The sequence below is a fragment of the Choloepus didactylus genome, chromosome 9 (genome assembly GCF_015220235.1).
Source record: "Choloepus didactylus isolate mChoDid1 chromosome 9, mChoDid1.pri, whole genome shotgun sequence".
Classification (NCBI taxonomy): domain Eukaryota; kingdom Metazoa; phylum Chordata; class Mammalia; order Pilosa; family Megalonychidae; genus Choloepus; species Choloepus didactylus.
Window position 1 is genome coordinate 12,596,441 of NC_051315.1, and position 22,974 is coordinate 12,619,414.

The 22,974-nt window shown below is 42.1% G+C and overlaps 1 protein-coding gene across 29 annotated transcripts in view; it reads left to right on the forward strand.

Moving 5' to 3' along the window:
* The window catches only part of CLASP1 (cytoplasmic linker associated protein 1), a 294,473-nt gene that overhangs the window by 167,465 nt on the left and 104,034 nt on the right, over window positions 1-22,974 (forward strand). For all 29 annotated transcript variants that reach the window (XM_037849465.1, XM_037849473.1, XM_037849469.1 and 26 more), the window contains 6 exons: window positions 1,745-1,897; window positions 4,503-4,576; window positions 5,669-5,761; window positions 6,727-6,872; window positions 7,827-7,962; window positions 17,076-17,146. In XM_037849465.1, coding sequence (XP_037705393.1) covers window positions 1,745-1,897; window positions 4,503-4,576; window positions 5,669-5,761; window positions 6,727-6,872; window positions 7,827-7,962; window positions 17,076-17,146 — 673 coding nt within the window. The remainder of the gene's footprint in view (window positions 1-1,744; window positions 1,898-4,502; window positions 4,577-5,668; window positions 5,762-6,726; window positions 6,873-7,826; window positions 7,963-17,075; window positions 17,147-22,974) is intronic.

The window sequence follows — 22,974 nt, forward strand, 5'->3', positions numbered from 1 at the left end:
AAGAGTTGTATATATGAAACAAGTATTGATGTTTACCATGGTTCAAATTACTATTGACCCATAGTCAATGGAGCATTTTTGAATGTCCAAAAAGAATGATTCCAGACTTTTCAAAAAGTTCAGGAACAGCCTAGTTTTCTGGAGTTGTTTTTGAAGGTTGGAATTGTCCTGCTTCAAATTTTCCTTTGTATTTAAAGTTTCTCTTATCAAAATATGCTGCCCACTGTTGGGGACACCTCGATTCAGATGAGCTTCATAACTACTTGCAGTGAGAAATGTCCTCTGTGCTCTTGTCTGAACACTTCCGGTTCTTACACCAGGCTCCCCAGCGAGCCTGCCTTCCTTCATGGACGGGGCTGCCGTCTCAGTGGAAAGGCAACTCAACCCAACAATCCTGCGGGCGCAGGTGCAGAGTCCTGGAGCCTCAAGGGTTGCTCTGCCTGCTGGAGCTCATGAAGCAAACACCCCACCACCCGTGGGATATATGCATTGTTAAGGATGTGTTTCCCACCATTAATGTTGAATTTGAAAAACCATACAACTGAAATGGGTTTTAAAGGGCCGTTGGGTCATGAATAGACAGAAGATTTAGCTGTTACAGTTTAGCTAGGAAGTAACTAGATCAAGAAGAAGAGGATGCTTTTTGTGTCTGTTTTTTGGTTAATTGCGACCTATCAGTAAAGATCTGGTGCTTTTTGTGAGAAATCATGAATATTGCCAGCTTCAGGTGTTAGTTTGTGTTTTTGTTTTTAATTAGGTTCTTTGTTCAGCCTTCTGCTTGACTCACACTTGCTTCAGAAGCCCGTGGTACTCTCTTCAGTGAGCTAGAGCTTTCATTTTGCACCATCAAAATGTTCTTTATAAATATGTTGATTTTTTTTAAAAACCTAAAGATTTTTTTCTTTTTAATTTTAAATCCAACTTGAGGAATGATTAAGTGATGCTTAGAAAATTTTGACGTTAATAAACTTTTGAAAAAATGTTCAATCTCACCAAAGAAGTGCAACCTGGAGGAAGAAGTAGAACTTTTTTTTGCTTATCAAATTGGTCCAAGTTTAAAAATATAATATTCAGTGCTGATGAGGGTGTAGTAAGACGGCACATCTTAGAACTGCCAGGAGAAGTATACATGTATATGACCTTTCTGAAGAAATAGAAATTTCTATTTTTCTATTTTTTGACCCAGTAATATAGTGTTTAGGGATTTATTCTTAAAACTGCTAGAAATTCAAACAAAGATTTATGTAGGAAGGTTTTGGATGCAATATTATTTATAATAGTAAGGCATCAGAAACACACTAAATATCTGACATTATAAGTGTTTCAGTTGTGGCATTTTCATAATACAAAGTACTGTTAAAATGGTGTTTGAAATTTGGTACTCAAAAATGATATTTAGGCTTATTTTAACTATTTTTTTAAATACATGAAAGAATAGTCAGAAGTATGCCAAAGTGATAAAAGTCATGGTTTCTAGGGCGTGTTTTATGAGATATTTTCTTTTTTTTATTTTCTGTATGTTCCAAAATTGGGATGGGAGGGGATTCTAGATATTTGGTAGCCCGTGATCTTTGCAACTGACTCCACACTTACCTGAGGCCTTCGCAGACTGTAGGCAGGCCCTGCTGTTTCTAATAGAGCAGACAAACTAGTTCAGGTCTAGGGCCAGCTGTTCTAAGGTCCAGTAAAAAAGTCCCCTTTATTAAATTTGTTTTAAATAATGATTTCTGTGCTTATACTTCAGATAAAAATTTTGATGATGAAGATTCTGTGGATGGTAATAGGCCTTCCTCTGCCAGTTCTACATCATCCAAGGCTCCACCAAGCTCTCGGAGAAATGTTGGAATGGGGACCACCCGCCGGCTTGGATCATCTACTCTTGGATCCAAGTCTTCAGGTGAGCCCGAGTCCTGGGGGATGTTCCGGGTCACCAGCTTTTCAGTGCTGGCTTTTAAAACCAAAGGTGCAAGGTACTTGCTTTCTTCTGTCCTTCAGAAATGAAGTAGTCCCCGTTGGCAGTATCTATCTGCTGGCTAATCTTTAATTAAATCAGTGGTGTGCTGTTGATGCTGATAAGCTGGTTGGATGCACATCTGAGCTGCTGGGTTGAGTGGTGCCACATTCTGGTAAGGCAGAGCCTGTATATAGAGAAAAGCCAGGAGGGAGGAAAGCAGAGCTCAGAGAGGAAAAGAGGGATGGTATCATTTGATTGTCCGAATCCAGCAATATCTGGAACTACTGTGGGACTTTTCAACCAATTTCTGTTTATGAAGACAGCATATCCAGAAATCAAAATGTACCTTCTGTCTTTAAATGTGTTTTGTTTCTACAAATAGGATGGTTGCTTAGGAGACCAGTGTGGATGTAGAATTAAATAAATGGTAGGGGATGGTGAAGTACCATTTACCTCAGCTCCATGAGGCTTTGAAGATTAATTTATAAAGATTTCATTCATAATGTCCCTTCTTCTCTGTTCCCTGCCCCAAATCTACACAGCATGATTCCAGGCTATATGTAACTTATATTTGTGGTCATTTTATCGTCACATTTTCCATTTAATATGCAAATTGCTTACCTTTTATCTCAGGAAAAAAAAATCACGTAGCCACTGCTTTTAGAATCATACTTACTGTTAGTTTGGACTTTTGAGCTGGGGAGCATTCTGGACTGACCAAGTAAAAGCTGGAAGGAAGGGTTAGCATTAGAATGCCCTCTGATGGCCTTTCGTGAATTCTGAATCTTGATGGGCTGGGTCCTGCCAGCGACTCTGCCTGGGAGAAAGGAACTGGAATGACAGCAGAAAGCAAAGTTGACATCAGGGCTAGCAGAAGGAAAAGCTTTGCCTTGTATCTTTTGTTTGCTGTTCTTAACTAGTTCTTTCTAATCTTTCCTTTTGATGTATGCTTGGGTGGTTTCAGACCATAAAGAAGCTTAGAAAATTTCTGCACAGACCTCTTCTTTTCCTTCTAACCCCTCACCCACACCCCTTCCAAAAGCCCCAGCTGTGTACACTATGCCAGAGGGATCAGCCCTGTCTTCCCCTTCATCCATGCTCTCATTCTTTTTCCATTTGTATAGCACTGTGGTCACCAATGTTCTTGCTGAATCCTTCTAATTCTTCAGCTCAGGTCTGTCTGTTCTGTGTGGGTGGTGGGGTGCCTCACAGAGAGGAGCTCAGTGGGACAGACACAAAGCACAGGATCTGTGTTTGTTGTGTCAGTTTAAAGTTAGCCTGTGTGTGCTCTGTGAGCTATCTTCGTCAGGAGTGATACCACATGCATACTGCTATAGGGAATTGCCTGTCAGCCCTTTTCTGGGTAGGTGGCCCATCAGGGTCCCAAACACCAGATAGCATATCTGGCAAGAAGCTGTTGGAAAAGCAGCCATTTGGCATAAATCATGAGTTCGGCATGATTCAGACAATCATCTAACCCTAAATCATGAATAGACAAGTCAGCGTAAATCACGAATGGGGGTTACACTGAATAAGAGCATAGATACCAACTTTGGAGTCATTATTATGATACAGAATCTCATAAAATGTCACCTGGTTTTCATGGATGGCACTCATTTAGAAAAATAACTTTTCTCCCAAAAGGTGACAACTGACTTATTTTTTATTTTTTATCCTCCACCTTCGTTTTATATGTTTACGTTTTTGAAAAATGAGATGACATTCCTATAACATAAAATTAACATTTTAAAGTGAACAGTTCATTAGCCTTTAGTACATTCACAAAGCTGTTCAACCACTTTTGTCTAGTTCTAAAACATTTTCATCGCCTTTAAAGAAAACCCTGTACCTCCCCATTTGCCCCCCACTCCAGCTCCTGGCAGCCACCAATCTGCTCTGTTTCTAAGGATTTTCCTATTCTAGATTTTTCATGTAAGTAGATTCCTACAGTGATTAACTTGTAAGCGCACAAAGCGTCTTGGAGTACTCACTTAGTAGGCAAGTTTTAGGGAGAATTTTGAAACCAGTGCTGTTCTCCATAAATGAAAAAACTGACACAGCTATGAGTTTAAATAAATGGAAATATTTTATGACTAGCATAAAGTTGAAATGTTCTAAACTGTTAAATTCTTTAGAACTTTTTTGAATATTTCACAAATTTGTTATGCTAAATTCCCAACAATAGCGTAATCTTATTTATACCCTGAAGAATTAAATTTTGTTGTATTTGTAAATTAATCTTTCAAAAGATTTGTATATTAAACAGTACAAGTCCTTTAAAACCCAGCCAGTCCCTGCTAAAGCAAATAGTCACTCTAAATGACTTTATACTAACAAACATAACATTATAAAATTACTATATGTATTTGATATTAAAAGTTAGTAGCTTTGTCAATTTCAAGATGCTCTAAATTTTTAATAAGGCTTTTACAGAAATAGTTGTAAATCTTCCAAAATGTAATTTTGATTGTGTATATGCAATCTTCTCCAATATATGTTTCATACATTGTGTGTTACACATTGTTTAATTAAAAAAAAATTTTTATAGCTGCAAAAGAAGGAGCTGGTGCTGTTGATGAAGAGGACTTTATAAAAGCATTTGACGACGTACCTGTAGTGCAGGTGAGTGAGAATAGTTGAGTATGATTTGTTCTTCAAATTTCATTTTTCCAATATGGCATCTGCAAAGTCCCTTCCTTGGTTGGAAAATTTTAACTCTCAAGACTAGAGGAGATCTTTGGTGCAGACTGGAAGAAGCTGGAGCCTTTTATAGTTGAAATGCAGAACAAAAGTCGGTAAGAACTGAAGAGAAGTTACTGGCTCTAGTATTAAGTTTGTAAGGCAGGTCAGATAGAAGAAGTGATCTGGGTAGATGAAAGAAACAGCAGCATGCTTATTTAGGGGTTTTTCTTACAAAGAAAAAATTGTAAAATTGAAGGACTTTGGTGTCTGAAAAGCTGTAGGGAAAATGGTTAAAAAAAGTTTAGTTTATATCATTGGTACTTGAGTACCTTACAGATGAAGTGAGGATTATAAAATTTGGGATGCCATCATGTATTTTTGCCTGCTTTGTGCCTCAGTGACTCCGTTTGCTGGCGGGGCTGACCGTGCCTTTCTTTAGCTGATTGCCAGTGCCGTGCCCAAGGCTCCCGGGGCCCTGCTGTCTGCATGGACCTCTGGGTGCCAATGCGTGGCCGCCATATGCACATAAATCAGGCTCAGGTTCATCCTTAGCAGCTTGACCTTCCCAACCTAACTTAGGCTGGGTTGATTTTTTTTTTCCTCTAACCATCTCATGAAGAAGTGGTGGGAATAAACCAGAAAGTAGATTTATAGAAGTATTTTGAGTCAATAGGTAGAAGGTGGTGTTACAAATAACACTGAGTAATAAATGATTCATCTGTCATCAACCATTCCCAGTGGGTGTCTCTCTCGTTTTGCACATGAAATTGTCCCTTAAGTTTATAGTAAAGCTATGTTTGAGACAGGGTTAGCCAACATGGCCAGCAAATCCAGTGAGTACACATTCATAACGGGAAGGAGATGTATCCCGAGAGGAACCTATCTAGATGTTGTCTCATAGATGTGTCTTAAAAATGAAATCATATCTTGTAGTATACTTACTAAATGATCTTTACTTCATGTAATTGAAAGATTACCTTTGTTTACTCTGCAAATTTTCTGATGTTGATTGTAGATTAATTTTGTTTACAGATTTATTCCAGCCGAGACCTTGAAGAATCCATAAACAAAATTAGGGAAATACTATCTGATGACAAGCATGATTGGGAGCAAAGAGTAAATGCTGTAAGCCATTGCCTTCATATGATTGCATTTTCATTAGATTTATTTAAATATTCCAAATATTTTACCATTAAATTAGGGGCACAGCTTGAATGAATTTTACATAGTAGATATTTTAAATATAAATTACCTTGTTAACGCTTTACTTTTTAAGTAGAGTACCTCACTTCTGTTTCTCTTTCTGAAACATGCCAACTTACATACCTTCATGTATAGCCTACTTTTTGAAAAGAGACCTAACTGTGCAATGTCTGATGACAGCCTCCACACCCACCCTAGTAAAGATTTCATTTTGTGATTGTTTTGCCAGCAAAATGTCTTTTTATTGGCATTTTTCCGTATTTCTTTCTTTCTTCATATCACTTGCTAGAGAGTTGTGTGTCCTCTATTTTTAAAAAGTGAATTAATGAGAGTAAGTGGACTGAACATTAAAGTTAGGGGTGCCTTAGTGGAGGAAAGCTGTGTTACATTGGTTGGCTGGCAAGAACAGGTGGTGGAATTGCTTTTGTATTATATTTTAAATTTATATTAGCCTTTTAATAATGATGCAGTAGAGATTAATATATAGAGATAGTAGGATTGCTTCTTCTCTGAGTAAAAAAAATGGCAGTTGGCATTGGGTGGGGAAATGGGAGGTTGGGGAGGGGTCTTTAACAAGCCGCAATGAAGATGTTAGTTAACTTTATCGTTAGTATTAAAGACTGTAAATATACTAAAATGTTACCAATTAAAAACATTTTGTAGAATTGTATTTCTCACAGATACTGCATTTTAAAAAATTATTTGATTTTATTTGTGGTATGTAGATCAGTTCAGTGTATTAGCTAATATTTGATTCTTTTGTGTAAAGCTATTTCTATATCATTTGAACTTGGATGTTGAGCTCTCCTGTGTGATGGCATCCATTGTTCAGTATATTCTATTTGAAGCATTATTTTGTCTGTCTCTTGTGTTCTCTAACCCATCAGCTAAAAAAGATTCGATCTTTACTTTTGGCTGGTGCTGCTGAGTATGATAACTTCTTTCAACATTTGCGTCTCTTGGATGGAGCCTTTAAACTATCTGCTAAGGATCTGCGGTCTCAGGTAGTGCGGGAAGCTTGTATCACATTGGGGTAAGGATTGCCACGCTCAGATTTTCACCTCGTAAATTAGCCTCCTCACACCGCTTCCCAGATGCTTCTCTGCATGTGTCAGATGGGTCAGTCTCCTAGACCCACTCTAGTTGTTCTCCATCACTGCTTTTACAATATTTCCTGCCCGATTATATAAAGTACCATATTTTTAATATAGTTTTATTCAACGATCTAACTCTGAAGCCTCTATTTTAAACTTGGAGTAGTTATTACTAATAATATAGCAAAATGAAATTTTCCAGGATTGTTTCTCCTGAGATTTTTTCATTGGTTTTGTGGACATGATGTAGCATGCTTATCAGGATTTTTGCTTGCTTGCTTGTTTCCAGAAGAGTGCTGTAGCTATTAAGTTAAAGGCTTACACTGCTGTACAACTTCCTCCCAGCCAGATCTGTAGCAGTGTTTAAAGCTAAAACTTGTGTGCTAGATTGTACATCAGAATGTTAGAGAGGCAGCAGCCATAGAGGCATTGCAGCTGTTTAAAGTAGTAGTGCAAGAATGTTATATGTTAAAAGTAAAAGGCCAAAGGGGAAAAAGGGTGAGGGAGCTTTTTCATATTTTGGTTTATTGAAGTATATGATCAATTTAATTGTCTTTCGCTATTTTAAGACTAATTAGTTGGAAATGATTTATTAAAAAAAAAAAAAAGGAAAGGAAAACTCTTGGGATCGTGACTGTTTGCCAAGTCTCTAAAATCTCTCCAAAATAATTCCTGATTATTGTATGTCATTTATCTTGAATTATTTTTGGTTCTTAACTATTTGCACGGTGTATTTCAAATACATTGGAAGTATTTTTGAAGTATCTTACTTAGACTCCTTGTTCTTTGTCCCTACAAAAGTTTAAATGAAGGCTGTAAAATGTTAAGCGGTTTATATGCTTCATTGTCTGTGAGAAATGTAACTACAGTCCAGTGTTCACTTCTTACTGTAGGCATCTGTCATCAGTTCTGGGGAATAAGTTTGATCATGGAGCTGAAGCCATCATGCCAACCATCTTTAATTTAATCCCAAACAGTGCCAAAATTATGGCCACATCCGGTGTTGTAGCTGTCAGGTTAATCATTCGGGTAAGTATCTTTTAAGGCCATATATACAATAAGCAAGTGGCAAATGTCAGTGGCTGATGAGAAATATCAGAGGCATTTTTCATTAGAGTGTTATCACATTTAGCTGTAATGCGCATTTTGGAAAATAGAGCAAAGGGTAAAGAAAGAAATAACTATCATGTAAGAAACAACCATTACCAACATTTTAATATATTTTCTCCAATTCTTTTGGTTGGAATCATGCTGTCCCTACAATAGTGTCTTTATTTCCTACTTAATTATAGAATAAGAGCATTTTTCTTCCGTGATGTGAATTATGGATATGGTGTATTGTTACTGAAGGATCGATAGTTGATTCACCATTGGGTTAATGTGTTTGAACATTCGCATCTGTTTCTGAGTTTATGTTCTTTATCGCTCCAGATAGCACTCCAACCCTTCTGTTTTAGATATTCGTGCTTATTGTTTTGTTATTCATATGAAACTCATTTCATTAAGTACACATAAGCACAGCAAGAAACTATTCTCTTCAGATATGTTTTCTAAACATGTATTTATTCAAATTTAAATAATGATCCAAGTATAATATATGTCCGAGTTTTCAGTAAAACCTAATAGTTCTCAAGGGTTTACAATGAAAAATAGCAGATTCTCCCGCTCACCCCTTCCCCACCTTCAAGTCACATTTTCCCATGAAATGTTGGGGTTTGTTGATGCTAACTAAAATCTATCCAAAATAATTCCTGATTATTGTATGTCATTTATCTTGAATTATGTTTGGTTCTTAACTATTTGCACTGCATATTTCAAAAATTAAACCTAAAGCCATCGTTGGATATTTCCATTGAAGCAATATCAAAATATATTGGTCTGATGACTCATTTAAAAACCAATCAGAGGCGGGGCAAGATGGCAGACTGGTGAGCTGTATGTTTTAGTTACTCCTCCAGGAAAGTAGGTAAAAAGCCAGGAACTGCGTGGACTGGACACCACAGAGCAATCTGTCTTTGGGCATACTTCATACAACACTCATGAAAACGTGGAACTGCTGAGATCAGCGAAATCTGTAAGTTTTTGCGGCCAGGGGACCCGCGCCCCTCCCTGCCAGGCTCAGTCCCGGGGGAGGAGGGGCTGTCAGCTCCAGGAAGGAGAAGGGAGAATTGCAGTGGCTGCTCTCATCGGAAACTCATTCTACTGATTCAAACTCCAACCATAGATAGACTGAGGCCAGACACCAGAGACTCTGAGAGCAGCCAGCCCAGCAGAGAGGAGACGGGCATAGAAGGAAAACAACACGAGAAGCTCCAAAGTAAAAGCAGAGGATTTTTGGAGTTCTGGTGAACACAGAAAGGGGAAGGGCGGAGATCAGGCCTTGAGGCGCATATGCAAATCCCGAAGCAAAGCTGATCTCTCTGCCCAGGGCACCTTTCCTTAATGGCCCTGGTTGCTTTGTCTATTAGCATTTCAATAACCCATTAGATCTCTGAGGAGGGCCGTTTTTTTTTTTTTTTTTTTTTTTTTTTTTAAATCCTTTTTGCTTTTTCTAAAACAATTACTCTAAGAAGCTCAATACAGAAAGCTTCAAAGAATTGAAATTTGGGCACGTCAAGTCAAGAGCAGAAATAAGAGAGCTCTGAGACAAAAGGCAATAATCCAGTGGCTGAGAAAATTCACTAAACAACACAACTTCCCAAGAAAAGGGGGGTGTCCGCTCACAGCCACCATCCTGGTGGACAGGAAACACTCCTGCCCATCGCCAGCCCCATAGCCCAGAGCTGCCCCAGACAACCCAGTGTGACGGAAGTGCTTCAAATAACAGGCACACACCACAAAACTGGGCGTGGACATTAGCCTTCCCTGCAACCTCAGCTGAATGTCCCAGAGCTGGGAAGGGGGAGCAGTGTGAATTAACAGAGCCCCATTCAGCCATCATTTGAGCAGACTGGGAGCCTCCCAACACAGCCCAGCAGCCCAGAACTGCCCTGGGGGGACGGCACTCACCTGTGACATAGCACAGTCATCCCTCAACAGAGGACCCGGGGTGCACAGCCTGGAAGAGGGGCCCACTTGCAAGTCTCAGGAGCCATACGCCAATACCAAAGACTTGTGGGTCAGTGGCAGAGACAAACTGTGGCAGGACTGAACTGAAGGATTAGACTATTGCAGTAGCTTTAAAACTCTAGGATCATCAGGGAGATTTGATTGTTAGGGCCACCCCCCCTCCCCGACTGCCCAGAAACACGCCCCACATACAGGGCAGGCAACACCAACTACACACGCAAGCTTGGGACACCAATTGGGCCCCACAAGACTCACTCCCCCACTCACCAAAAAGGCTAAGCAGGGGAGATCTGGCTTGTGGAGAACAGGTGGCTCGTGGACGCCACCTGCTGGTTAGTTAGAGAAAGTGTACTCCACGAAGCTGTAGATCTGATAAATTAGAGATAAGGACTTCAACTGGTCTACAAACCCTAAAAGAACCCTATCAAGGACAGCAAATGCCACGAGGCCAAAAACAACAGAAAATTATAAAGCATATGAAAAAACCAGACGATATGGATAACCCAAGCCCAAGCACCCAAATCAAAAGACCAGAAGAGACACACCTAGAGCAGCTACTCAAAGAACTAAAGATGAACAATGAGACCCTAGTACGGGATATGAAGGAAATCAAGAAGACCCTAGAAGAGCATAAAGAAGACATTGCAAGACTAAATAAAAAAATGGATGATCTTATGGAAATTAAAGAAACTGTTGACCAAATTAAAAAGATTCTGGACACTCATAGTACAAGACTAGAGGAAGTTGAACAACGAATCAGTGACCTGGAAGATGACAGAATGGAAAATGAAAGCATAAAAGAAAGAATGGGGAAAAAAATTGAAAAACTCGAAATGGACCTCAGGGATATGATAGATAATATGAAGCGTCCGAATATAAGACTCATTGGTGTCCCAGAAGGGGAAGAAAAGGGTAAAGGTCTAGGAAGAGTATTCAAAGAAATTGTTGGGGAAAACTTCCCAAATCTTCTAAACAACATAAATACACAAATCATAAATGCTCAGCGAACTCCAAATAGAATAAATCCAAAAAAACCCACTCCGAGACATATACTGATCACACTGTCAAACATAGAAGAGAAGGAGCAAGTTCTGAAAGCAGCAAGAGAAAAGCAATTCACCACATACAAAGGAAACAGCATAAGACTAAGTAGTGACTACTCAGCAGCCACCATGGAGGCAAGAAGGCAATGGCACGATATATTTAAAATTCTGAGAGAGAGGAATTTCCAGCCAAGAATACTTTATCCAGCAAAGCTCTCCTTCAAATTTGAGGGAGAGCTTAAATTTTTCACAGACAAAGAAATGCTGAGAGAATTTGCTAACAAGAGACCTGCCCTACTGGAGATACTAAAGGGAGCCCTACAGACAGAGAAACAAAGACAGGACAGAGAGACTTGGAGAAAGGTTCAGTACTAAAGAGATTCGGTATGGGTACAATAAAGGATATTAATAGAGAGAGGGAAAAATATGGCAAACATAATCCAAAGGATAAGATGGCCGATTCAAGAAATGCCTTCACGGTTTTAACGTTGAATGTAAATGGATTAAACTCCCCAATTAAAAGATATAGATTCGCAGAATGGATCAAAAAAAATGAACCATCAATATGTTGCATACAAGAGACTCATCTTAGACACAGGGACACAAAGAAATTGAAAGTGAAAGGATGGAAAAAAATATTTCATGCAAGCTACAGCCAAAAGAAAGCAGGTGTAGCAATATTAATCTCAGATAAAATAGACTTCAAATGCAGGGATGTTTTGAGAGACAAAGAAGGCCACTACATACTAATAAAAGGGGCAATTCAGCAAGAAGAAATAACAATCGTAAATGTCTATGCACCCAATCAAGGTGCCACAAAATACATGAGAGAAACATTGGCAAAACTAAAGGAAGCAATCGATGTTTCCACAATAATTGTGGGAGACTTCAACACATCACTCTCTCCTATAGATAGATCAACCAGACAGAAGACCAATAAGGAAATTGAAAACCTAAACAATCTGATAAATGAATTAGATTTAACAGACATCTACAGGACATTACATCCCAAATCACCAGGATACACATACTTTTCTAGTGCTCACGGAACTTTCTCCAGAATAGATCATATGCTGGGACATAAAACAAGCCTCAATAAATTTAAAAAGATTGAAATCATTCAAAGCACATTCTCTGACCACAATGGAATACAATTAGAAGTCAATAACCATCAGAGACTTAGAAAATTCACAAATACCTGGAGGTTAAACAACACACTCCTAAACAATCAGTGGGTTAAAGAAGAAATAGCAAGAGAAATTGCTAAATATATAGAGACGAATGAAAATGAGAACACAACATACCAAAACCTATGGGATGCAGCAAAAGCAGTGCTAAGGGGGAAATTTATAGCACTAAACGCATATATTAAAAAGGAAGAAAGAGCCAAAATCAAAGAACTAATGGATCAACTGAAGAAGCTAGAAAATGAACAGCAAACCAATCCTAAACCAAGTAGAAGAAAAGAAATAACAAGGATTAAAGCAGAAATAAATGACATAGAGAACAAAAAAACAATAGAAAGGATAAATATCACCAAAAGTTGGTTCTTTGAGAAGATCAACAAGATTGACAAGCCCCTAGCTAGACTGACAAAATCAAAAAGAGAGAAGACCCATATAAACAAAATAATGAATGAAAAAGGTGACATAACTGCAGATCCTGAAGAAATTAAAAAATTATAAGAGGATATTATGAACAACTGTATGGCAACAAACTGGATAATGTAGAAGAAATGGACAATTTCCTGGAAACATATGAACAACCTAGACTGACCAGAGAAGAAATAGAAGACCTCAACCAACCCATCACAAGCAAAGAGATCCAATCAGTCATCAAAAATCTTCCCACAAATAAATGCCCAGGGCCAGATGGCTTCACAGGGGAATTCTACCAAACTTTCCAGAAAGAACTGACACCAATCTTACTCAAACTCTTTCAAAACATTGAAAAAAATGGAACACTACCTAACTCATTTTATGAAGCTAACATCAATCTAATACCAAAACCAGGCAAAGATGCTACAAAAAGGAAAACTACCGGCCAATCTCCCTAATGAATATAGATGCAAAAATCCTCAACAAAATACTTGCAAATCGAATCCAAAGACACATTAAAAAAATCATACACCATGACCAAGTGGGGTTCATTCCAGGCATGCAAGGATGGTTCAACATCAGAAAAACAATCAATGTATTACAACACATTAAAAACTCGAAAGGGAAAAATCAATTGATCATCTCAATAGATGCTGAAAAAGCATTTGACAAAATCCAACATCCCTTTTTGATAAAAACACTTCAAAAGGTAGGAATTGAAGGAAACTTCCTCAACATGATAAAGAGCATATATGAAAACCCACAGCCAGCATAGTACTCAATGGTGAGAGACTGAAAGCCTTCCCTCTAAGATCAGGAACAAGACAAGGATGCCCGCTGTCACCACTGTTATTCAACATTGTGCTGGAAGTGCTAGCCAGGGCAATCCGGCAAGACAAAGAAATAAAAGGCATCCAAATTGGAAAAGAAGAAGTAAAACTGTCATTGTTTGCAGATGATATGATCTTATATCTAGAAAACCCTGAGAAATCAACGATACACCTACTAGAGCTAATAAACAAATTTAGCAAAGTAGCGGGATACAAGATTAATGCACATAAGTCAGTAATGTTTCTATATGCTAGAAATGAACAAACTGAAGAGACACTCAAGAAAAAGATACCATTTTCAATAGCAACTAAAAAAATCAAGTACCTAGGAATCAACTTAACCAAAGATGTAAAAGACCTATACAAAGAAAACTACATAACTCTACTAAAAGAAATAGAAGGGGACCTTAAAAGATGGAAAAATATTCCATGTTCATGGATAGGAAGGCTAAATGTCATTAAGATGTCAATTCTACCCAAACTCATCTACAGATTCAATGCAATCCCAATCAAAATTCCAACAACCTACTTTGCAGACTTGGAAAAGCTAGTTATCAAATTTATTTGGAAAGGGAAGATGCCTCGAATTGCTAAAGACACTCTAAAAAAGAAAAACGAAGTGGGAGGACTTACACTCCCTGACTTTGAAGCTTATTATAAAGCCACAGTTGCCAAGACAGCATGGTACTGGCACAAAGATAGACATATAGATCAATGGAATCGAATTGAGAATTCAGAGATAGACCCTCAGATCTATGGCCGACTGATCTTTGATAAGGCCCCCAAAGTCACTGAACTGAGCCATAATGGTCTTTTCAACAAATGGGGCTGGGAGAGTTGGATATCCATATCCAAAAGAATGAAAGAGGACCCCTACCTCACCCCCTACACAAAAATTAACTCAAAATGGACCAAAGATCTCAATATAAAAGAAAGTACCATAAAACTCCTAGAAGATAATGTAGGAAAACATCTTCAAGACCTTGTATTAGGAGGCCACTTCCTAGACTTTACACCCAAAGCACAAGCAACAAAAGAGAAAATAGATAAATGGGAACTCCTCAAGCTTCGAAGTTTCTGCACCTCAAAGGAATTTCTCAAAAAGGTAAAGAGGCAGCCAACTCAATGGGGGAAAAAATTTTTGGAAACCATGTATCTGACAAAAGACTGATATCTTGCATATACAAAGAAATCCTACAACTCAATGACAATAGTACAGACAGCCCAATTATAAAATGGGCAAAAGATATGAAAAGACAGTTCTCTGAAGAGGAAATACAAATGACCAAGAAACACATGAAAAAATGTTCAGCTTCACTAGCTATTAGAGAGATGCAAATTAAGACCACAATGAGATACCATCTAACACCGGTTAGAATGGCTGCCATTAAACAAACAGGAAACTACAAATGCTGGAGGGGATGTGGAGAAATTGGAACTCTTATTCATTGTTGGTGGGACTGTATAATGGTTCAGCCACTCTGGAAGTCAGTCTGGCAGTTCCTTAGAAAACTAGATATAGAGCTACCATTCGATCCAGCGATTGCACTCCTCGGTATATACCCGGAAGATCGGAAAGCAGTGACACGAACAGATATCTGCACGCCAATGTTCATAGCAGCATTATTCACAATTGCCAAGAGATGGAAACAACCCAAATGTCCTTCAACAGATGAGTGGATAAATAAAATGTGGTATATACACACGATGGAATACTACGCGGCAGTAAGAAGGAACGATCTGGTGAAACATATGACAACATGGATGAACCTTGAAGACATAATGCTGAGCGAAATAAGCCAGGCACAAAAAGAGAAATATTATATGCTACCACTAATGTGAACTTTGAAAAATGTAAAACAAATGGTTTATAATGTAGAATGTAGGGGAACTAGCAGTAGAGAGCAATTAAGGAAGGGGGAACAATAATCCAGGAAGAACAGATAAGCTATTTAACGTTCTGGGGATGCCCAGAAATGACTATGGTCTGTTAATTTCTGATGGTTGTAGTAGGAACAAGTTCACTGAAATGTTGCTATATTATGTAACTTTCTTGGGGTAAAGTAGGAACATGTTGGAAGTTAAGCAGTTATCTTAGGTTAGTTGTCTTTTTCTTACTCCCTTGCTATGGTCTCTTTGAAATGCTCTTTTATTGTATGTTTGTTTTCTTTTTAACTTTTTTTTTCATACAGGTGATTTGAAAAAAGAAGGGAAAGTTTAAAAAAAAAAAAAAAAAAAAAAAAAAAAGAAAAAAGACAAACAAGGGGAAAAAAAAAAAAAAAAAAGATGTAGTGCCCCCTTGAGGAGCCTGTGGAGAATGCAGGGGTATTCGCCTACCCCACCTCCATGGTTGCTAACATGACCACAGACATAGGGGACTGGTGGTTTGATGGGTTGAGCCCTCTACCATAAGTTTTACCCTTGGGAAGACGGTTGCTGCAAAGGAGAGGCTAGGCCTCCCTGTATTTGTGCCTAAGAGTCTCCTCCTGAATGCCTCTTTGTTGCTCAGATGTGGCCCTCTCTCTCTGGCTAAGCCAACTTGAAAGGTGAAATCACTGCCCTCCCCCCTACGTGGGATCAGACACCCAGGGAAGTGAATCTCCCTGGCAACGTGGAATATGACTCCCAGGGAGGAATGTAGACCTGGCACCGTGGGACGGAGAACATCTTCTTGACCAAAAGGGGGATGTGAAAGGAAATGAAATAAGCTTCAGTGGCAGAGAGATTCCAAAAGGAGCCGAGAGGTCACTCTGGTGGGCACTCTTATGCACACTTTAGACAACCCTTTTTAGATTCTAAAGAATTGGGGTAGCTGGTGGTGGATACCTGAAACTATCAAACTACAACCCAGAACCCATGAATCTCGAAGACAGTTGTATAAAAATGTAGCTTATGAGGGGTGACAATGGGATTGGGAAAGCCATAAGGACCAAACACCACTTTGTCTAGTTTATGGATGGATGTGTAGAAAAGTAGGGGAGGGAAACAGACAGACAAAGGTACCCAGTGTTCTTTTTTACTTCAATTGCTCTTTTTCACTCTAATTATTATTCTTGTTATTTTTGTGTGTGTGCTAATGAAGGTGTCAGGGATTGATTTAGGTGATGAATGTACAACTATGTAATGGTACTGTAAACAATCGAAAGTACAATTTGTTTTGTATGACCGCGTGGTATGTGAATATATCTCAATAAAATGATGATTTAAAAAAAAAAATAAAAAAATAAAAAAATAAAAAAATCCAGGCTCTAAAAAAAAAAAAACCAATCAGATCCTAACTGCTAGATAATTTCGACCTCATACCAATGATCTGTTCTGAATTTTTAGACTTATTTAAATATCATCTTCTTGTCTGTTTTTGGTTGTTTAAATTTTGTAAGGAATCTTGGCAATATCCAGTGAAATTCTTTCTCCTTTGTAACTCAATAGAATTCTAACCCATGTATAAATGTGTATGTGTACATGCATACACACGTGCACAAACATACGCTCACACATGCTTTAAGTAGGTTAGCCAAGGAAGTGGTCATCTTAGTTTTTTTGTTGTTATTGTTTTGTTTGGGTATTTTCAAATGTTCACCTCTGGTTTTTCTTCTCCACAGCACACACATATCCCTAGGTTAATACCTGTCATAACAAGCAATTGTACCTCTAAGTCTGTCGCAGTGAGAAGGTAAATATTTAAAAGATTTCCTCACTATCTTTGGATGGTTTGAAAACCAAAACATTCTGAATCTCCCCATATGGAAAAAAGTAAATGTATTAAATGCTTAATGCTATTTAGGGTCACTGCAGTCAATGCTTTTGAGTTGAAGGACCATGATCTAAATTTTCTGAAACTTGAGTCTGGGCAATCTGTATCGTTTGTGTGTGAGAGGGAGGGAGAGACTGGGATTGGCAGCGGCAGGGGGCGGGTTATGGAGGCCCCCTTCGTGCATTTTTCCTGAGGTGGTCCCTCTATCATTGCTCTCCCCACTCTCCAGATGAAGATAAAAACCACATGCAAGAAATAAATATTGTAAATACCAATGGCAGTAATTTAATGTTGGTAGGAGGAGGTGTATTTCCTTTTCATCTTCTAACAGTGATTTCTGGAATTGTGAATCTTGACCAGTCACTTGCTTCTGCTGCAGCTATGGGGTATAACCAGAAGCTACACGAGGCAGATGTAAACTGGGTAGCTAGCTAGGGCTCTGTTCCCTTTCCTGTGCCCTGGTGAGCTGCTCTCGACCCTGTGTGAGGAGTAAGGGCTCGGCTCTACTGGCTTGGGTCAGTGATTCTCAATGTTGGGTCCCAGAATCTTTGCTATTGAGGTAGGCCCTCTTCCTAGCAAAATGTAACCATACAGAGTAGTTGGGTGTAGGTTTTCAGGTGTTTGTGGAAATCACTGAAGCTTCCCAATGGACAATATTAGCAACCTCGAAGGGCAAATGAACATCAGGACTGGGCAGTAGCTTCCTGGCCCCGTTGCCATGGTCCTGTATCTTGACCTTAGCCCAGTGAAAGAGCCCCTCACTCGGTGGCCTGCTGGTGGCCCCTTCTGGGCTTCCGCTCGTAGGGGCTCTCCTAAGCAGCCTGGGTCCACTCCATTGACAACTATGTGGGAAGCAAGAAGGAGAAGAGGAAGGGAATTATCCAACTGTCTAAAGCCAAGAAGAAAGAAATTTGTCCTTTCCACTGAAAAAAGCCTAATTTCCAACTATGGCTCAGTTGAATCTTCTTGACGAACATAGTCTACCCTTGGCCTGCAGTGTGTCTCCTCCTGGGGAGGTGAATGGAGCATCTTCTGCACCCCCTAGAGACGAGACTATAGTCTGCAAGATAGAGGGACAGTTATGAAGTTGGGAACCTGAAGGGCTTCTCTTGAAGGCCTTAGCTCTTCACACTTAGTTATATGCCTGGTTAGGAAGGAGGCTACCCTTAGAAAAACTCCAGGGTTCCCTTAGGGAAAGGGGGCCTGACACACAGCGAAAGCTTCGGAAATGGGGACCCTTATTCGAATTCGTTGCTGGTGCTGTTCTTGTCCCCGTTCTTTGAGATTTCCAAGAGAAATGCAGAGTGTGTTTTTCCTTTGTGTAAGACACTGAGGTGCTGCTCACATCTGGGGCGACAGCTATCTGTTGCGGAACATTGCAGTTCTGACCTCTGGCACTGAACATAAGTGGCGACTGGCAGTCACTGTGCCAGTAGGGAAGTTGCCCCCCTCCACCCCCAATTTCTGAACCCCACACCGAGATGTCTGTCCCTGTGCTTAGAGTGAGTGTCAGGTCAGTCAGAACCTTGTGTCTTAATATCCCAAGAAGTAATAAGGGCTGTCTGGCCAGTCTGTCTTCAGACCTGTAAAAGGTAATCTGGTTTCTTCCCTGAGAACCAGAGAGGGCACTGTAACCAGGGCAGTGCGCCTTCTGAGGGCTAGTCAACCTGTACTGAGCTCTGCTTTGGAGGATGTGTAAGAAAAGAATTGCACAATCTCCCTGCCTTATGAAGCTAATATTGTAGCTGGGGAGATTAGAAGCAAAGGATGATGTCACAGGATGCAAGAGTGGCTGATGGATTGCCACATTCAGAGAAGGCAGGGGTGGAAGCCAGCTGATACATTCCCCAGAAGCTTCACTGACCAGTTGGGAATTGAGCCACTTTTAGAGACTGCGGTCGCGTTTGCTGGTTCGTGGGGGGGGGGGGCAGCCGGTTGCTGAACCCTCGGCTCTCGGCGTTGCTCTGAGGGTACCGGCGGCGGGGGCTCTTTCCCGGAGGCGAGGGCGAGGCGGGGGACTGGGCCCTAGTCCCCGGCGGAGGCGTGCAAGGAGGGCGGCGAGAAGGAGCAGGCGGGACACGGTTCTTTGAGGGTGTGGAAAACCAAGAGAGCGAGAGAGCTTTATTAGGCGAGAGCACAAGCTTATATTGGGCGATTAGAGGGCGGGGTAGCTGTAGAGGTCAAAGGCTTGGATTGGTTTAGAGAGGGTGCAGAGGTTGATAGACAGGGGGCGGGAGTTGTTCCGGTAACTGAGCATGCTCACTAGAGGTGGGGGAGTTGCTCTGGCAACGAGGAGTGTCCGAGCAGGACAAGGGGGTGGGGAAAAGGCGGTTCCCTCCGGCAAGCCTCTCCCAACAGTGGTATTTTGGGTGAGGAAATGGGGCCTGCCTCCGGCCTCACTTTCCCAGGCCCGGGGGGCTGTGGAGGGCGCTGTCGCCCGTGCCCACCACCCTCCCCAGGGGCGGATCCGGTCCCCTGGCCCAGGCCCGCCAAGTTGAAGCACGTAATCAGTGTCCCGCATTTCCCCCTTCTTTTCAAATTAAAGGGAGAAGCTTACCGGAGAGGTTTGCCAAGGGATGAGGGAAGGGGACGGTTGGGGAGGGGAAAAAGGGGTAGACGGTGGCTCAGCAAGGCTGGAGCTCAGCGTTGGTGTGGCGCCCGGGCGCTCGACAAGGGCCTTGCTGGTAGTGGGCTGGGCGAAAGTTTAGAGAAGCTGGAGCTCGGGGTTGATACGAGGTTTAGGCGATTGAGAAGGGCCTCGCGGTCGACGGGTTGACCGGTGGCGGCGAGGTCGCTGAGGGTTGGTTGTCATCTTGGAGTAGGCAGCGTCAGAGGTGGCGAGTCGCTGGTACTGAACTTGCACGAACGAGGAAAAAATAGCATCCGTTTGTTTCCTTACAAGTTGGACGATTCTGCGGATAATGCAGGGCCCTAGGGTGAGAGCTAGAATGATTATTAGTAGGGGGCCAAGGAGAGGGAGGAGGTATGGGAGGAGGGGTGTAAAGATGTGGGACCAATAGCTGGTGGCTTTACGGTCTCTCCTACGTTGTTCTAGTCCTTTTCGGACCTTCTTTAGGCTGTCCTCGGCGAGACCTGTGGAATTGGCATATACACAGCACTCTTCTCCTAGGGCGGCGCAGAGGCCCCCTTCTTTGAGGAGGAGAAGGTCGAGACCTCGGCGGTTTTGGAGCACTACCTCAGAGAGGGAATTGACAGAATTTTTAAGATGGGAAATAGTGTCTTGTAGGTGACGAATGTCCTCGTCAACAGCCGCCCGGAGGTGAGTTAGGGCGGAGCTTTGACTGGCTAATGCAGCGATTCCGGTGCCAGCGCCTGCAAGACCTAGGAGGGAGGCAATTGTGAGAACGGTGATGGGCTCTCGCTTTTGCAGTGGGGCAGGAGCTGCAGTTGTTTCCAGGCGGAGGAAGAAGTCTTCCTCACTGTGGTATAGGACCCTAGGGATGAGGACAATCAAGAGGCAAGTTTCATGAGTTGTATTGAGGGTTTGTACATTAAGGCAGGGGGTAAGTCCTGTAGAGGAGCAGAGCCATTGGGAGGAGTTGTGGGGAATAAGAAACTTGGCAGAGCTGCTGGGAGAGGAGTAGTTGGCACAAGCTGTGAGGCTGGGAGAGTTACTCGAGTGAGGGCGGATGCACTTTCCTGTAAAGGAGACTGAATGAAAGGTTAAGGGGACGGCAGAGGTATTCCAATTGCATTCCGAAGGGCTGTCCTCTGTGTTTTCTGAAAAAGAAAGGTTGGAGGCGACCGGCTCATACAGGGGGGAGGAAGTGGAGAGGCAAAGCCAACAAGAGGAGGTAAGATTGGGGTTGGAGGAATTCACTGAGGCGAAGGCCACTTGGATAAGGCCGAGGAGGGGAGAGGAGTAACGAGAGGGGGGTAGGAAAGGTTGGGGTGGTGGGGTTGGCGATGCGTTGTTTGCAGCTGAGGTGCGGCTGGTTGGAGTTGAGGTGCGGCTGGAGGGCTGTGGAAAAAGGGGGTTCACTCGGACTGGGGTCCAGGCCCAGATGTACTGTTGTCATCTGGTGCACCAGGTTGCGGAGATGACGGCGTTCTCGTCTCGTTAGACGCGTGGTTGCTGGTGGCGGGCCGGACTGCCCTTCCTGGGATCCAGATTGGTTGTGCTGCATCATCTGGGAAAACACAAGCAAACCCGCGCCCCTGGGCGAGAAGTGGGGAGGGACCCTTCCAGGCATTATTCTCTGGGTCCTTCCAGTAGACCATCGGGGCCTGGGTGGGCCTATATGAGGGCCCCCAATGTTTATGTAGGGGCGAAAGTCCATCCTTATTGAATGTGAGTAGATTGAGGTGAATAAGGGCTGCTATGATAAGGTCCCCTGGAGTTGCCTGGGGGAGCATTGCCCTTTCTTTTTCAATTTGTGTTTTTAAGCGGCGATGGACTGCTTCCACAATGGCTTGCCCCTGTGGATTATAGGGGATGCCAAAATGATGGGTGATGTTATATAACTGAAGAAAGGCCGCAAAGGAGGCACTGCGATAGGCAGGCCCATTGTCCGTTTTTAGGTCCCAGGGGACTCCCATGAAGAGAATTCCTTGTCTTAGGGCCTTGATACAGTGTTTGGCCGTTTCCCCGGCAAGGGGGACTGCATAACACATGGCCGAGAAGGTGTTAATTATTACATGCACATATTTGAGGCGTCTAAAGGACGGAATGTGAGTTACATCCATTTGCCATCTAGAATTGGGTTTTAGGCCTCGTGGGTTGACTCCCTGAGGTTGCAGGGGGCCAAGCGGCGCAAAGGGCGCACAAGTTGCACAATTGTGGACAAGATGTTTACAGGTGTCTAGGGGGAGGCCACATAAATGATGCAATGACGTAGCCGAAAAGTGAAACCTGGAATGCAATAACTTGGCCTGGTTAACAGCGTCCCCCGGAGGGGCTGCCGTGTGAGTTAGCATAGCTTGGGTATTTTGAGCTGAGACCGCTTGGTCTACTATACTATTGCCATTAGCCAGGGGCCCCGGAAGGCCTGAGTGACTACGAATGTGGCTAATGAACCAAGGATCCTGTCGATGCTCCAGGATGCTTCTGAGGTTAGAAAGTGCTTTATCAATGGCCGAGTCTCCCGGGAAAAAGGTGGAAAACGCGAGGACTCGGCAGACCTGATACGTGTAGAGGCTGTCTGTGAAAATGTTTACTGGGTGGTTGCAGTGGGCGTTTAGCGCGTATGACACTGCCAGAATTTCCCCCACTTGGACTGAATGAAGGTTAACATAACTGAATAGGCGGGGTTCAGGGTGGTCCTGGGAATAAGAGAGGAAGGCAAAACGGGTTTTGGAGGCGTCAGTGAAGACGGTAGTGGCACCCGGGATGGGTGCAGAGGAGGGGAAAGGATGGAAGGGGCTGCGGAAGGGAAGCTTGGCGAGCCCCTGTAACAGTCGATGGCTAGGATAATGACAGCTGAATTCTCCCTGAAATCCTTCTAAGAGGATTTGCATGTCTGGGTTATCACGTATAAGCAGGCGAGTTTGGCCTGCGTCCAGGGGCCAGATAATTTTTTCCGGCGGCACTCCAAATACATGAACAGCCAGAGTGACTAGATTTGAAGCTAGGCTGATCCAAAGCCGCACTGCGGGGCAAATTTTTTTAAGCCGGCTCTTAGCAGGGTGCACTCAAAGTAGAGGGCCTGGCACGGGAGTAGGGGTAGGGGCAGCGCTGTTCTAAGGGTTGCCTTGAGGTGTAGAAGGCAGCCAGGGGTTGTTAGTCG